The sequence below is a fragment of the Daktulosphaira vitifoliae genome, unplaced genomic scaffold (genome assembly GCF_025091365.1).
Source record: "Daktulosphaira vitifoliae isolate Bord-2020 unplaced genomic scaffold, ASM2509136v1 Scaffold_2, whole genome shotgun sequence".
In the NCBI taxonomy this organism is placed as follows: domain Eukaryota; kingdom Metazoa; phylum Arthropoda; class Insecta; order Hemiptera; family Phylloxeridae; genus Daktulosphaira; species Daktulosphaira vitifoliae.
In genome coordinates this window covers 33130551-33146937 of record NW_026099573.1, presented here as the reverse complement: position 1 = coordinate 33146937, position 16387 = coordinate 33130551, and the positions used below count along the sequence as shown (strand labels likewise).

General features: G+C 27.0%; 2 protein-coding genes across 2 annotated transcripts in view; one reads left to right on the top strand and one right to left on the bottom strand.

The window, feature by feature from the left end:
- Nucleotides 1-13985, top strand: part of LOC126897443 (uncharacterized) — a 17043-nt gene extending 3058 nt beyond the window's left edge. The window contains exons 2-5 of the mRNA XM_050671032.1: nt 7095-7302; nt 11899-12018; nt 13124-13349; nt 13822-13985. Of these exons, the coding sequence (XP_050526989.1) occupies nt 7095-7302; nt 11899-12018; nt 13124-13349; nt 13822-13933 (666 nt within the window). The 3' untranslated portion in view covers nt 13934-13985. The remainder of the gene's footprint in view (nt 1-7094; nt 7303-11898; nt 12019-13123; nt 13350-13821) is intronic.
- Nucleotides 13986-14373: 388 nt separating this feature from the next.
- Nucleotides 14374-16387, bottom strand: part of LOC126897605 (TATA box-binding protein-associated factor RNA polymerase I subunit B-like) — a 10651-nt gene continuing 8637 nt past the window's right edge. Inside the window, exons 12-13 of the mRNA XM_050671325.1 lie at nt 15590-15834; nt 14374-14753 (exon numbers count right to left, since the gene is read on the bottom strand). Of these exons, the coding sequence (XP_050527282.1) occupies nt 14686-14753; nt 15590-15834 (313 nt within the window). The 3' untranslated portion in view covers nt 14374-14685. The remainder of the gene's footprint in view (nt 14754-15589; nt 15835-16387) is intronic.

Sequence of the window (16387 nt, the reverse complement as noted above, 5' to 3'; positions counted from 1 at the left end):
AAAAAAAAAAACATCTTAGTAAAACCAATACCTTCTCAGCTTCGCATCGAAGCTAAAATGATTTTCTTTAAATTTGGGGTTTTACAATTATAATCAATTTTATAATACGCTCAATTTAGTAAATATTTTTAACATCTTTTGAATGTTTTTTTTAATTTCGCATCGAAATTAATTTATTTTTATAATTAATTACACAGTAAAATCAAATCACTAAAATGAAATATATTTCAATGACAATTGAACAATATATACTTTGCTTAACTGAATTTTTATGCTGATTTCAAATATGAAATTAGATTATTTTTACCATAACTTTTTGAGATTATTACTAAGTAGAAAACGATTATTTACACATGAAATAATTATTTAAAATTAAAACTAATAATTTTATATTTATTATTGAGTCCCATAAGCGAAACTACTCTACCTTTGTGTTAAATCACGCAAAAAAAAAAAATGAAATGACTTTTCAATGACTAATGTTCTTTTTTTGGTTGTTGTGATCTAGTGAAACTTAGAGATCTTAGTCTACTAGTTAGATAAGGATATTAAGAATACAAATTAAATTAACTCTCCTAGATTTCGTTCTTCGATTTGCTATTAAAAATAGTCGAATCAATGTAGTAAGATCACATTAACAACTTTTTGATTACTACTAATTAATATTCAACGATATTTTTACAAAATACCAAATTTAAATTCTCATAAAATGTTCTATTTAATAATTTCAATATCACACTATTAGCACAGTTGAGCTAGAAAACTATTGAATATTTTTAAATTATAAGATTTCATAAAAATCAACTTTTTAAGATGAAAATAATAGGTTAAAAAAGAAATTTTTAATCGAAAACTTTCACCGATTATTTTTAACATATTAAAAGTCATAATTAATAATAATATGAAAATAAATGGTTCTGTTTTTATTATTTTTTTATGTAGATACTCGTATTTTACTAATTAGTAATAATCTTAATAAAGGGGTGATAGAAAAATCTAATTCTAGATTTCAAATCGATATAAATGGGTTTATAAAAGTATATTTAGGTCTCTGATGAAAATTACTTATATATCAATAAATTTAATCATAAGTAACAAATAATTTTTTTTTTAAGTATAACCTTTCAATTTTTACGCACGTTTGCCATATATAATGTTTATAATTTATCTGTAATTTTTACAATATTAAATTATTGATTAACAGTTTCATGGTAAATTTAATTACTATATTTAGTATTTATTCATATATTATTTTTATAAATCAAAGATCTACTTATCATAAATAGGACATAATTAAGGAAATAGCGGTTGATGTTATTTTTAGAATAATCCACCAATTTTTTTAAATTAAACAATACCTACAGATTTACATCGAAGCGTTTCTTATGATAGTGATTTTAATCACTGTCAAATGTCATCTATACTTCACTCAACTTTGTCACGTCCCCACTGTACCGCGACACCACTGAGCTACTGTTTTTATAATTATTATTTAATTTACAAGTGGGACTACTTTACTACTGGTAAACCGCTTTTGGAGTCATACTTTTTTTACACAACACAGGCCCGGCGTAGCTGTGTACTCCTATCTGTAAGAAAGAACAGTCCAAAGAGCCTAGGGCGGAGCACCAGCTAGGTGAAGCCTATCACTCAAATAAAAATGCTAAACATATTGCTAAAATAAAAATCTAAAAATAAACCAAATGGAATAACCCAGCCTTCTTTCAATTGTTTTCATATTAAAATTTATCATTTGTAGGCCCTTCAGACGTTCGAAGTAACGGACACCGGATACTTTGACTTGGAAGTCGCTGGTAAGCAAATTGGAAGAATGGAAATAGGTTTATTCGGACGATTGGCTCCCAAGACTGTGGAAAACTTTATAACAATACTCACAAAAGGTATCGATGGACAGACGTATGTCGGCACCAGATTTCACAGAATCCTTAAAGGACTTGTGATTCAAGGTTAGGTATAATTAGAGCTGAATTAAAATTTGTGAGGATGCTAAGACCTACAGTTTAGTAAATTAATTCTCAAAAATTGTTCCGTTTTTAATTTTTAGCATTTTGTTTATTATATTTTCTTTGAACCTGTCGAATATTTTATCTTAAAAAAAAATGCTTCAGTTGTTTTAAATAAAATACAAAAACACGTTTAGCAGTTTTTGTAAAACAGTCCAGTGTTTTATACCTTAAATTTCTAATACTGTCACAAGCAAATAAAAATAATTAATTATTTAATTAAATTTTTGCACGGAATTCTGGAAATCGTCACGTATATTAAGTATTTGTATCCTTTGGGATATACGTCCAATATTTAATTGGAATCTAAATAGTCGTACTGAATCAAATAAAAAAACTGTGGAAATTTCAATTTATATAACAAAATGTTATGCTTAATTAATACATTAATGATTAGTAACTTTATTTTAATAATTGATAGCTAATATTTTTACTGAAATAAATATTTATAATGGTTTCAATAAATATCTTATTGATTTTAATCAATTACCGTAACAGAACATGTGCTATAAAAATCGAAGTTACGATTGATCCAAGTATAGTTTTAATTACATAATAATAGACTGATTTTGTTAATTTTACAACTTTTATCAGAATATTGGAAAACCATTTATTGTCACAGCATAACTTTGAATTGCGAATTGATACCTTAACGAATAGTTAAATTTTATTTACACTATTTTGCAATGTTTAACATTAATATCTTAATTTAGCGTGGCTATACAATTGTAGTGTTTAGTTTATTAGGCTTATATGCTTTTTTAATTTCGATGTAATTGTATGGTCGTCCATTTTATAATATAGCGCCACTATGCCACTAGACCGGGTGCCTTGACAAATACGTTGCTCGTCACCGCGACCCGCGAGTCAGTCGAGCAATGTATGACGAATGGATTTTAGGCGGATGGTATGGCACCTCATCTTAAGGGTTCACAGCTTACATCCGTTATCATCTGTTATCTCTCTGAATAAACGGTTCTCTGTATATATAAGAAAACTATTATGTGATATGATTGAGAAATAATAAGTCAGGTTGCTCAGTAGGCATAAGGAAAACTGTATTTGATTCGAATGTCATGTACATATATCAATATTACCATTAGTATTGTGATAATCCATAAGGCGGGATGCAGGATACCCTGTCAATTGGCTTCAGGTCGGTGGCATAACATCAGCAACAAAGTCATCGTGATGATTTTTTAACACCAAATCAACTCTTGAAGTTGAAGATACACAATAGAACATCGTGTCAAAAAATTTGTCTCTTTGTGATTTAGGTTCATGGCGGGTGTCAATTTTTTCAATGTACATTTTAAATATGTAATCTTAGTGCCAAGTATTCTTTTGTTTTTCGTCTTACGCAATACTTGTTCAACTATATTTTTACGTTCCGTCGTTCTAATGTGAATTCAAATGTTATCATAACGGCAGCCGTGTCGTGCCGGTCGTTCAGCAAGTCACTGATACTTATCTAGTGCCGCCGCCGTTGAAATCGGTTGGGTTCTGCGCAACTCGTATGGACACGGCGGTCGCTTATCTGCAATTACAATCTCCAGCCAATTTTTTTCGACTGCCTGGGCGAGTTTTTTAGATTTGTATCGAGAACACGATGACTATCGGATGCATTAAATATTGTAAGTTAAAACGCGACTTGTACACGCCATAGGAATGGTATCTACACGCTGGCGTTGTCATTAGATTGGGCCAAACTGATTATTAACATTTTATTTTTGTTTTGCATTACTACGAATTTTCTTATCTGATTTATATTTTTCCATACACTGACTGATAATATTCGTGTTATTATTCCCAAAGTTTGTACATTATTTAAAGTAAATTTTTTTCTTACAGAACTTAACACAAGTGTCTCTTATAATTCATGATTTCATCAAACCTTTTTCTTGATATTGTCTTTCAATGAACATCTAAATTTTAGCCCGTTATCAGCTAATAACATTCTATAACTAACTACAAGTTCATTAACTTTGAACACAAATCTAATATGTTTACTATAAATATTTCCTTAATAATAAAATCTTATATTTTTTTAGTGAATATTTTATGAACGCTAATTAAACGGCTAAAAATTACTTTTTATAATCACTTGGCATGTTTATACTTATATTTGATATAGATCTAATGTAAGCTTGATCATTTTCAGGAATGGTTAAAAATTTTAAAAAGTGTGGGTTAAAATTTGAAATATTGAATATTACTTAATAATTGTAATACTGTATCTTTATTGAAGGTGATACGATACTAACAAATATGGTTCCTACAATACTTAGAGACTTACAGAATCATTTTGAATAATGATTACATTTTCATAAATTTCAAGAAAACAGAAGAATTCTACATTGCAAATTTGCTTTATGCTGTAAATATGTTAGATCCTATGTAAGTAATTAATAACCTGCAAAACAGCTCAGATTACTGATGGTGTAGATGAAGGCATAATTTTAGCTGAATTTGCTCAGTAAAAAGATTATGGAGCAAATTATTAGTCTGGGATACTGATAACAAAACATCAGCTACTACTTGGTAGAATGATTTGTGTTCTTCCTCTATGCTATTTAAAATTGCGAAAAAAATAATTCAACAACCTACATTTTAGCTGCACGTGAAACGATATTTAACTCGTATGGAAATTATATTTACACTTCAAAGGCTTATTATTGATCGTGCTTAGAAATTAGTATATATCAATTATAATCATAATTTAAAACTTTTGAAAAAAAAAGAGAAATTAAGGCTATAATTGATGATAATATAGTCGATTGTCCCTTACAATCAATGCCTGCCAAAATAAAAATCAAGGTATAAGATTTCAAATGAATGAGAAGAAAAATTAAATTTTATAAATACCTATGAGTATCTAAGTTCTAAAAAATAACTATCAACTATTACTGATTTTTGTTGTTTTATTTTACTATAAAAATAGTTTTATGTAAAAAAAATATATAACGGTTTAATTTATATACTTAATCTACAATTTCTAATTTTTTCACTACTCCCTATGTACAATTTTAGTGTGCATTATATCTTTTATTTGTATACCCGTAAAATATTATTATCTCTGTTCAACTTTATTATCTATATAACTATAACTTAATGTCTCTACTAACTTGTATAATTGCTAAGAAAGAATCCTTAACTGCTAAAGCAATCAATTCTAATTTTTAGATAGTATTTAATTTTAAAAAATTGGTGGATTATTCCAAAAGCAACATGATCTGCTAGTTCGTTATTAATATCCTGATTCAGATAAAGTATATCGAATGAAAAAGGGATTATTAAAAATTATTATTTCTCATAAAAAAAATTATGTTGATCCATACACTTTTCAATAAGTTATAGCATTATAAAGTTAAAAATGTAAAAAATAAAATCGAAAATTTTCACACAAAAATAGAATTCGATAGCCATTTTCATCGTGAAGATAAAATAAAGTCTGACNTACACTTTTCAATAAGTTATAGCATTATAAAGTTAAAAATGTAAAAAATAAAATCGAGAATTTTCACACAAAAATAGAATTCGATAGCCATTTTCATCGTGAAGATAAAATAAAGTCTGACANTTATGCTGATTTCAAATATGAAATTAGATTATTTTTACCATAACTTTTTGAGATTATTACTAAGTAGAAAACGATTATTTACACATGAAATAATTATTTAAAATTAAAACTAATAATTTTATATTTATTATTGAGTCCCATAAGCGAAACTACTCTACCTTTGTGTTAAATCACGCAAAAAAAAAAAATGAAATGACTTTTCAATGACTAATGTTCTTTTTTTGGTTGTTGTGATCTAGTGAAACTTAGAGATCTTAGTCTACTAGTTAGATAAGGATATTAAGAATACAAATTAAATTAACTCTCCTAGATTTCGTTCTTCGATTTGCTATTAAAAATAGTCGAATCAATGTAGTAAGAGCACATTAACAACTTTTTGATTACTACTAATTAATATTCAACGATATTTTTACAAAATACCAAATTTAAATTCTCATAAAATGTTCTATTTAATAATTTCAATATCACACTATTAGCACAGTTGAGCTAGAAAACTATTGAATATTTTTAAATTATAAGATTTCATAAAAATCAACTTTTTAAGATGAAAATAATAGGTTAAAAAAGAAATTTTTAATCGAAAACTTTCACCGATTATTTTTAACATATTAAAAGTCATAATTAATAATAATATGAAAATAAATGGTTCTGTTTTTATTATTTTTTTATGTAGATACTCGTATTTTACTAATTAGTAATAATCTTAATAAAGGGGTGATAGAAAAATCTAATTCTAGATTTCAAATCGATATAAATGGGTTTATAAAAGTATATTTAGGTCTCTGATGAAAATTACTTATATATCAATAAATTTAATCATAAGTAACAAATAATTTTTTTTTTAAGTATAACCTTTCAATTTTTACGCACGTTTGCCATATATAATGTTTATAATTTATCTGTAATTTTTACAATATTAAATTATTGATTAACAGTTTCATGGTAAATTTAATTACTATATTTAGTATTTATTCATATATTATTTTTATAAATCAAAGATCTACTTATCATAAATAGGACATAATTAAGGAAATAGCGGTTGATGTTATTTTTAGAATAATCCACCAATTTTTTTAAATTAAACAATACCTACAGATTTACATCGAAGCGTTTCTTATGATAGTGATTTTAATCACTGTCAAATGTCATCTATACTTCACTCAACTTTGTCACGTCCCCACTGTACCGCGACACCACTGAGCTACTGTTTTTATAATTATTATTTAATTTACAAGTGGGACTACTTTACTACTGGTAAACCGCTTTTGGAGTCATACTTTTTTTACACAACACAGGCCCGGCGTAGCTGTGTACTCCTATCTGTAAGAAAGAACAGTCCAAAGAGCCTAGGGCGGAGCACCAGCTAGGTGAAGCCTATCACTCAAATAAAAATGCTAAACATATTGCTAAAATAAAAATCTAAAAATAAACCAAATGGAATAACCCAGCCTTCTTTCAATTGTTTTCATATTAAAATTTATCATTTGTAGGCCCTTCAGACGTTCGAAGTAACGGACACCGGATACTTTGACTTGGAAGTCGCTGGTAAGCAAATTGGAAGAATGGAAATAGGTTTATTCGGACGATTGGCTCCCAAGACTGTGGAAAACTTTATAACAATACTCACAAAAGGTATCGATGGACAGACGTATGTCGGCACCAGATTTCACAGAATCCTTAAAGGACTTGTGATTCAAGGTTAGGTATAATTAGAGCTGAATTAAAATTTGTGAGGATGCTAAGACCTACAGTTTAGTAAATTAATTCTCAAAAATTGTTCCGTTTTTAATTTTTAGCATTTTGTTTATTATATTTTCTTTGAACCTGTCGAATATTTTATCTTAAAAAAAAATGCTTCAGTTGTTTTAAATAAAATACAAAAACACGTTTAGCAGTTTTTGTAAAACAGTCCAGTGTTTTATACCTTAAATTTCTAATACTGTCACAAGCAAATAAAAATAATTAATTATTTAATTAAATTTTTGCACGGAATTCTGGAAATCGTCACGTATATTAAGTATTTGTATCCTTTGGGATATACGTCCAATATTTAATTGGAATCTAAATAGTCGTACTGAATCAAATAAAAAAACTGTGGAAATTTCAATTTATATAACAAAATGTTATGCTTAATTAATACATTAATGATTAGTAACTTTATTTTAATAATTGATAGCTAATATTTTTACTGAAATAAATATTTATAATGGTTTCAATAAATATCTTATTGATTTTAATCAATTACCGTAACAGAACATGTGCTATAAAAATCGAAGTTACGATTGATCCAAGTATAGTTTTAATTACATAATAATAGACTGATTTTGTTAATTTTACAACTTTTATCAGAATATTGGAAAACCATTTATTGTCACAGCATAACTTTGAATTGCGAATTGATACCTTAACGAATAGTTAAATTTTATTTACACTATTTTGCAATGTTTAACATTAATATCTTAATTTAGCGTGGCTATACAATTGTAGTGTTTAGTTTATTAGGCTTATATGCTTTTTTAATTTCGATGTAATTGTATGGTCGTCCATTTTATAATATAGCGCCACTATGCCACTAGACCGGGTGCCTTGACAAATACGTTGCTCGTCACCGCGACCCGCGAGTCAGTCGAGCAATGTATGACGAATGGATTTTAGGCGGATGGTATGGCACCTCATCTTAAGGGTTCACAGCTTACATCCGTTATCATCTGTTATCTCTCTGAATAAACGGTTCTCTGTATATATAAGAAAACTATTATGTGATATGATTGAGAAATAATAAGTCAGGTTGCTCAGTAGGCATAAGGAAAACTGTATTTGATTCGAATGTCATGTACATATATCAATATTACCATTAGTATTGTGATAATCCATAAGGCGGGATGCAGGATACCCTGTCAATTGGCTTCAGGTCGGTGGCATAACATCAGCAACAAAGTCATCGTGATGATTTTTTAACACCAAATCAACTCTTGAAGTTGAAGATACACAATAGAACATCGTGTCAAAAAATTTGTCTCTTTGTGATTTAGGTTCATGGCGGGTGTCAATTTTTTCAATGTACATTTTAAATATGTAATCTTAGTGCCAAGTATTCTTTTGTTTTTCGTCTTACGCAATACTTGTTCAACTATATTTTTACGTTCCGTCGTTCTAATGTGAATTCAAATGTTATCATAACGGCAGCCGTGTCGTGCCGGTCGTTCAGCAAGTCACTGATACTTATCTAGTGCCGCCGCCGTTGAAATCGGTTGGGTTCTGCGCAACTCGTATGGACACGGCGGTCGCTTATCTGCAATTACAATCTCCAGCCAATTTTTTTCGACTGCCTGGGCGAGTTTTTTAGATTTGTATCGAGAACACGATGACTATCGGATGCATTAAATATTGTAAGTTAAAACGCGACTTGTACACGCCATAGGAATGGTATCTACACGCTGGCGTTGTCATTAGATTGGGCCAAACTGATTATTAACATTTTATTTTTGTTTTGCATTACTACGAATTTTCTTATCTGATTTATATTTTTCCATACACTGACTGATAATATTCGTGTTATTATTCCCAAAGTTTGTACATTATTTAAAGTAAATTTTTTTCTTACAGAACTTAACACAAGTGTCTCTTATAATTCATGATTTCATCAAACCTTTTTCTTGATATTGTCTTTCAATGAACATCTAAATTTTAGCCCGTTATCAGCTAATAACATTCTATAACTAACTACAAGTTCATTAACTTTGAACACAAATCTAATATGTTTACTATAAATATTTCCTTAATAATAAAATCTTATATTTTTTTAGTGAATATTTTATGAACGCTAATTAAACGGCTAAAAATTACTTTTTATAATCACTTGGCATGTTTATACTTATATTTGATATAGATCTAATGTAAGCTTGATCATTTTCAGGAATGGTTAAAAATTTTAAAAAGTGTGGGTTAAAATTTGAAATATTGAATATTACTTAATAATTGTAATACTGTATCTTTATTGAAGGTGATACGATACTAACAAATATGGTTCCTACAATACTTAGAGACTTACAGAATCATTTTGAATAATGATTACATTTTCATAAATTTCAAGAAAACAGAAGAATTCTACATTGCAAATTTGCTTTATGCTGTAAATATGTTAGATCCTATGTAAGTAATTAATAACCTGCAAAACAGCTCAGATTACTGATGGTGTAGATGAAGGCATAATTTTAGCTGAATTTGCTCAGTAAAAAGATTATGGAGCAAATTATTAGTCTGGGATACTGATAACAAAACATCAGCTACTACTTGGTAGAATGATTTGTGTTCTTCCTCTATGCTATTTAAAATTGCGAAAAAAATAATTCAACAACCTACATTTTAGCTGCACGTGAAACGATATTTAACTCGTATGGAAATTATATTTACACTTCAAAGGCTTATTATTGATCGTGCTTAGAAATTAGTATATATCAATTATAATCATAATTTAAAACTTTTGAAAAAAAAAGAGAAATTAAGGCTATAATTGATGATAATATAGTCGATTGTCCCTTACAATCAATGCCTGCCAAAATAAAAATCAAGGTATAAGATTTCAAATGAATGAGAAGAAAAATTAAATTTTATAAATACCTATGAGTATCTAAGTTCTAAAAAATAACTATCAACTATTACTGATTTTTGTTGTTTTATTTTACTATAAAAATAGTTTTATGTAAAAAAAGTATATAACGGTTTAATTTATATACTTAATCTACAATTTCTAATTTTTTCACTACTCCCTATGTACAATTTTAGTGTGCATTATATCTTTTATTTGTATACCCGTAAAATATTATTATCTCTGTTCAACTTTATTATCTATATAACTATAACTTAATGTCTCTACTAACTTGTATAATTGCTAAGAAAGAATCCTTAACTGCTAAAGCAATCAATTCTAATTTTTAGATAGTATTTAATTTTAAAAAATTGGTGGATTATTCCAAAAGCAACATGATCTGCTAGTTCGTTATTAATATCCTGATTCAGATAAAGTATATCGAATGAAAAAGGGATTATTAAAAATTATTATTTCTCATAAAAAAAATTATGTTGATCCATACACTTTTCAATAAGTTATAGCATTATAAAGTTAAAAATGTAAAAAATAAAATCGAGAATTTTCACACAAAAATAGAATTCGATAGCCATTTTCATCGTGAAGATAAAATAAAGTCTGACATTTTTTTTTTCATGATAAAGTATATTACATTAGCTTTAATTTAAGATATATATAAAAGTGTTAGACCTTCCGGAACATTTTCAAAAATCAAGTTGAAAAAATTAATTTTTTGTGAAAAAGTTGCCATTTTAAATCCCCCCCTGTAGGCAAGTAAAGGGTCACATATAAAAAAAAAATATACCAAATGAAAGGTAATGATATCATGCATCTATATAAAAAAATTTTTTATTGATTCGGTTATTTTTAAAAAAGTTATAGCAATTTTAAGTAAAAAATATTTCGAAAATTAGCGATTTTTAAATTTATAATTTTTTTGGAGGTTTCCCCCCATTTACGGGGAAAATTTTACAATTTTTGAGGGTAATGTCTTGGACTAGATACGATTTGTGATCTTTTGACGTATCATTGAAAGAAATCGGTTCGGTGAGAGCTGAGAAAAAGTGGTAACAGACACAAAAAAAAAAAAAAAAACACATCTTAGTAAAACCAATACCTTCTCAGTTTCGCATCGAAGCTAAAATTTTATGAATTTTGGATTTAATAGTCGATCACTACTAGAAACAAAGTTTTCGGTTAGTTTTCATTTTAAAGTACATTGTAATAGCTTTTATTTAACCCAAGTTCAAATAACACAGGTTTTTTTATAACATAATCAAAAATTGACAAAAGAAAAAATGTCTGCATTATATTTAAGCTCTCTACTAGTACTTGGTTTAATGATAGGAATTTCAAAAAAAGTATGGCAAAAAAAAACTTAAATTTCTAATATATTGCCAGTATAAATTTCGTTATGATTTTTGCAGTTGACAAAAATGTATTTAATTATAAACAATAACTTAGTAAATATACATAATTTAAGTATTTTATATTCAGTTTGTTCAGTGTGTCGTAATTTTTATTACCTTTAATTTTAAAAGAATAGATAAAATAAAATGGTCATCAAAATGTCCAAGTGGAACTAAAAAAAATTGTTTTCGACGCAGTGTAAATAATTAAGAGTACGCTAAATAAAATTTTAATACTAAAATTTCTATTAAAACCAACCTACTTGACAATAATATAAAACTACATAAAAATTATAGGTGGAGATATTGTTAATAACGATGGAAGTGGTTCAATAAGTATTTACGGAGACACGTTTCCAGATGAAATACTGACAATAAACCACACAGAAATGGGATTCGTAGGCATGGCCAATTCGGGTAATTTTCTATTATGTTGATTTCTATGCTATGAAATTTAGTAGTCTCGCAGCCTTACGGAGATATACTTGCATGTTTTGTGATGACTTTTCAGGAAAAATTTGGTTGAGTGATTTTATATTATGAATTAAGAACTATCCTACAAACACTATGATTATTTAAAACAAATGCACTACAGATAAATACCATTGCAAATTATAACTACTAAAATGTTTTTAACGTCTAAAAATAATTGATACACACACATTATATTATAATATGTTAAAAAATTAAACACTAATCTTCGATTTTTAAATGTTTACCAATGAAAACATAACAAATAATTATGCTAAAATTTACAAAAAGTATCAATTTAAAATGAATTCCTTTAAATTATCTATACTGAAAAATCAGTATCATTACTTCCATGCAACGTCTTAAAAGTACAATTTGTACTTACATATTTTAATGATTAATTATGTTAAGACTAGAAATTTCTATTAACGCCTAAGTGTTACAAGAAGTGTTGAATTCAGGTATACTTTAGATGATACACGAGCCCCCATCAAAACTAAGCTACTTTTAACATTTTTTAGCGATTTTTAGTCAATTATTGAATTTAAAACCTTTTTTTTATCGTTCATAAACTTTTATTTGTAAAATGAATATTTTTTTTTTTTGCCAATGCTTATCGAGCCCTCCATGGAGAAAATATCTGAATTCAATACTGGTTATAAGAAATATCCATTAATATATTAATGTTTAGTGTTAAGAAAGTATTTACAATTTTAATCACAAGTTACTTTTCAAAATTTGTTACTAATATAAAAAGAAATCTGATCATCTGCTTGTTGGTCAATGTTCCGTCAGCGATCAATTTATTAAATTTTTACTCTTTCTTGATACCACTAATCCGTGTAGTGATCACTGGGTGTAAAACACCAGTTCGTCATGTTTAATTGAATATCGTAACCATAATCTATACAGTGTTTTTAATTGAAATGTATGATAGTGTCTAGAAATTTAAAGAGGAAGAGTAGAAGTTGAGGAATTTATAATTTTATAAACCAATGATACTTCTGCAAAGAATAATGTGATTAATTGCAACTGTCAGAATAATATTTAGGACCAGATACAAATGGGTGTCAGTTTTATATTACAACTAAACCATTATCAAGGTTGGACGGAAAACATGTTGTTTTTGGAAAATTGGTCAACGGACTGGATATATTGTACAAAATTGAACACCTTCCGACCGATGCTATTGGACGGCCTAACATGGAAATCCGTATTAAAAGTTGTGGACTCCTAGAGAAAAAACCTCCTTACACCATAACAGATCATTCGAATAAGTGAGTCTCTGATTAACAATTTAAAAATCCTTCTAATTAAGGATTCTAAACCTTAAGGAAATAAGAATATATTTGCTAGTTTTTGTAACCATTTTAAAATTGTTAGTTTCACCGTGATAATTTGTATATTCATAACAATAAATGTAATTTTCTAAATTTTTTACAATAGCTAAAAAATCTCTCTTAAAACCACCCCTTATATATTATATACCATCCCTTTATATGCCTAAGTCCTTATTGTACTGGTTTGACTTTTGTAAGAAAATAGCTATGCCTATTAGTCAGTGTTAGCGCTAAATATTGCAGGACCAACGCAAAAACTTTTTTTTGCTTTTTATTTATGTGTTTATTTATGATTTTCATAAATCCTAAGTCAGTGTATTGGTAGCTTTTTCTTCCAGCCGGCTCTCCTATTAGTTGTTTATTTTTTTATTACGAAATAAGCTAAAATGTTAATTACATTTTTTTCTAGATTAGAACTTTGGAAATGGATTAAGGCATCATCAATTCCTCTTACAATGTCTACATTAATTTTAGGACTGTTTCAATGGATGATTATTCAGATGAATAAAGTAATAAATTGACTTTATGAATGATGCTATACAAAAAAATAAATAAATATTTATTTACTTTATCTATTTATTATTTACTTATCTTTAAATCAAGATTAACCCTTTTAATTCCAATTGCCATCTCAATGGCATTCATTTGTTTACTTATTTTTGGTGCTCTAAGCTATTAAATAGTTACAGAATGATGAATTAAACACCTGGATATGCGTCTCGATGACATCTCACAAGAGAAATTATAAAAAAGATAAACCGTTATTATTTTAGGTGATAATTCGAAAAAGCCAAATAGTTTTTATTTCTGAAAATCCTTATTTACAATGAGCTGATGAAATTTCTCTATCTTTATTAAAAGTAAATTAGTAAATTATGTATTAAGACTAAATTTTACAAACATGTTTATATACTCTGCTGAATTATACTCTAATTATTGTTTATTAAACAAGTTTTAATGATTAAATTTGATTTAAGGTTTTATTTTAACACTGAATTTGAAACTACAAAATAAATTCTAATGAGATTGATACCGTAACTTAATATTTCAATATTAAGTACTAAAAAAAAAAAACAATAATAATTTTTATTGTAGTAACAAATTACATAAAGTGAATTATTTGTAAAATTCTACAATAAATTTGTTACATTGACATGGTTGCTGAGCAATAGCAGCCGGTAATCGAATGTATACCAGAAATCATGTACAAAAAAGAAACACACTATGATATTAGACCGCGCGAATAAAGTCAACATAGAGACAAATCTTATCGCTAGGCCATCACGAACTTATGATTCAGATTCCAATACACTTCTGTATAGGTTGATAATGTGTATGTGGCTGGAGGAACATAGAACAGTATCAAGACATCAAGCAATAAATTAAATTTACACTATTTTCATATTATTGTCTCATTATAAATTCAGTATTTTTTAATATTAAATTAAAATAAATTATAAACTATAAAATAATTAACAAGAAATTTGATAAAAAAAAATAAAAAGTAATCAAATAGGGAAAGTTTTCAGTCTTTTAGTACTAGGTGCATGGAAAAATGCAAAATAACAATAGTATTCTGTCAAAAAATAGAAATTCAAAGTAAAAATGTTTGAAATGCTATTTACAAATAAATTTTTGTGTAATAGTATTTATGTAACAAAACTATAATTAATTTAATAATATTGTTATGTCATCTATACATTATTTTCGAAAAAAAAAAACAATATTAAGAAACAACATAGTTTTGATGAAATTAACAAACATGATTTTAATTTTAAAATATAATGGTAATATGAAACTATTCATTTATTAAAAGAAAAATGTTTAACTTNTATAATGGTAATATGAAACTATTAATTTATTAAAAGAAAAATGTTTAACTTTGATTTGTAGTGGATGTATGGCCTTTAGGACCAAAATCTGGAGTTTTTTTGTTGGACAAATTCATAAAATTTTTTTCAACCCTAATGAGATCCATATAAATTTGGGTTGATTTGCAATCAACTATTCTACAACATTGTTGCATAAACCATAAAAATGAACNACTATTCTACAACATTGCTGCATAAACCATAAAAATGAACTAGGTAATTGTTCATCAAAAACTTTATTTATTTTAGTCATATTTGTATTTTTAAGAAATTTTATTTTATAGTGAATAGACCAATAGTTTATACCTGTCCCTAAATATATTGAGTTCTGTTTTTTATTAATAAAATCTAATGTTTCAATTTTTTTAGTCTGAGTTCTCTCTATTGGCCAATCGATTAGTTGTACATTAACTTTAGCTGTAGTTGATAAATGTTTACCACTATATGGGTCCGATAAATCTTTTTTCTCATTTTTTCTTTTGATGTAGTGTAGAGGTTTATCAAATTTTATATCTACTGGAACTCTGCAAATTCTTGATAAATTTTTTAATCTAAATTAACAATAAAGTATTTTTAGAAAAAAAAAAGTATCTATTAATATATTTATTAAAAACAAACAATATTGTTATGAATGAGTTGAAACTTTTATGGNTAATCTAAATTAACAATAAAGTATTGTTAGAAAAAAAAAAAGTATCTATTAATACATTTATTAAAAACAAACAATATTGTTATGAATGTGTTGAAACTTTCATAGATTGTCTTATTATTTGAAAAGCTTGAGGATTTATCCATGTTTGCAGTTGATTGCTGACGTTTCGGACTCATTGCAGAGTCCGAAACGTCAGCAATTAACTGCAAACATGGATAAATCCACAAGCTTTTCAAATAAAACAATATTGTATTTAACATATTGTTTATTATCAAAAATAGTGAATTTTATACCATTTAATCACAATTTAATTTTTTGCAAGACTCATTTATAGATAAATTAATTAACTAGCTTATAATTTTTAATTTTCTATGTTTGTGAAGAAACATAAAAATGAAAAATGTTCAGTTCTTCTCACTAGCAATATATTAAATATATATAGAGACTTTATT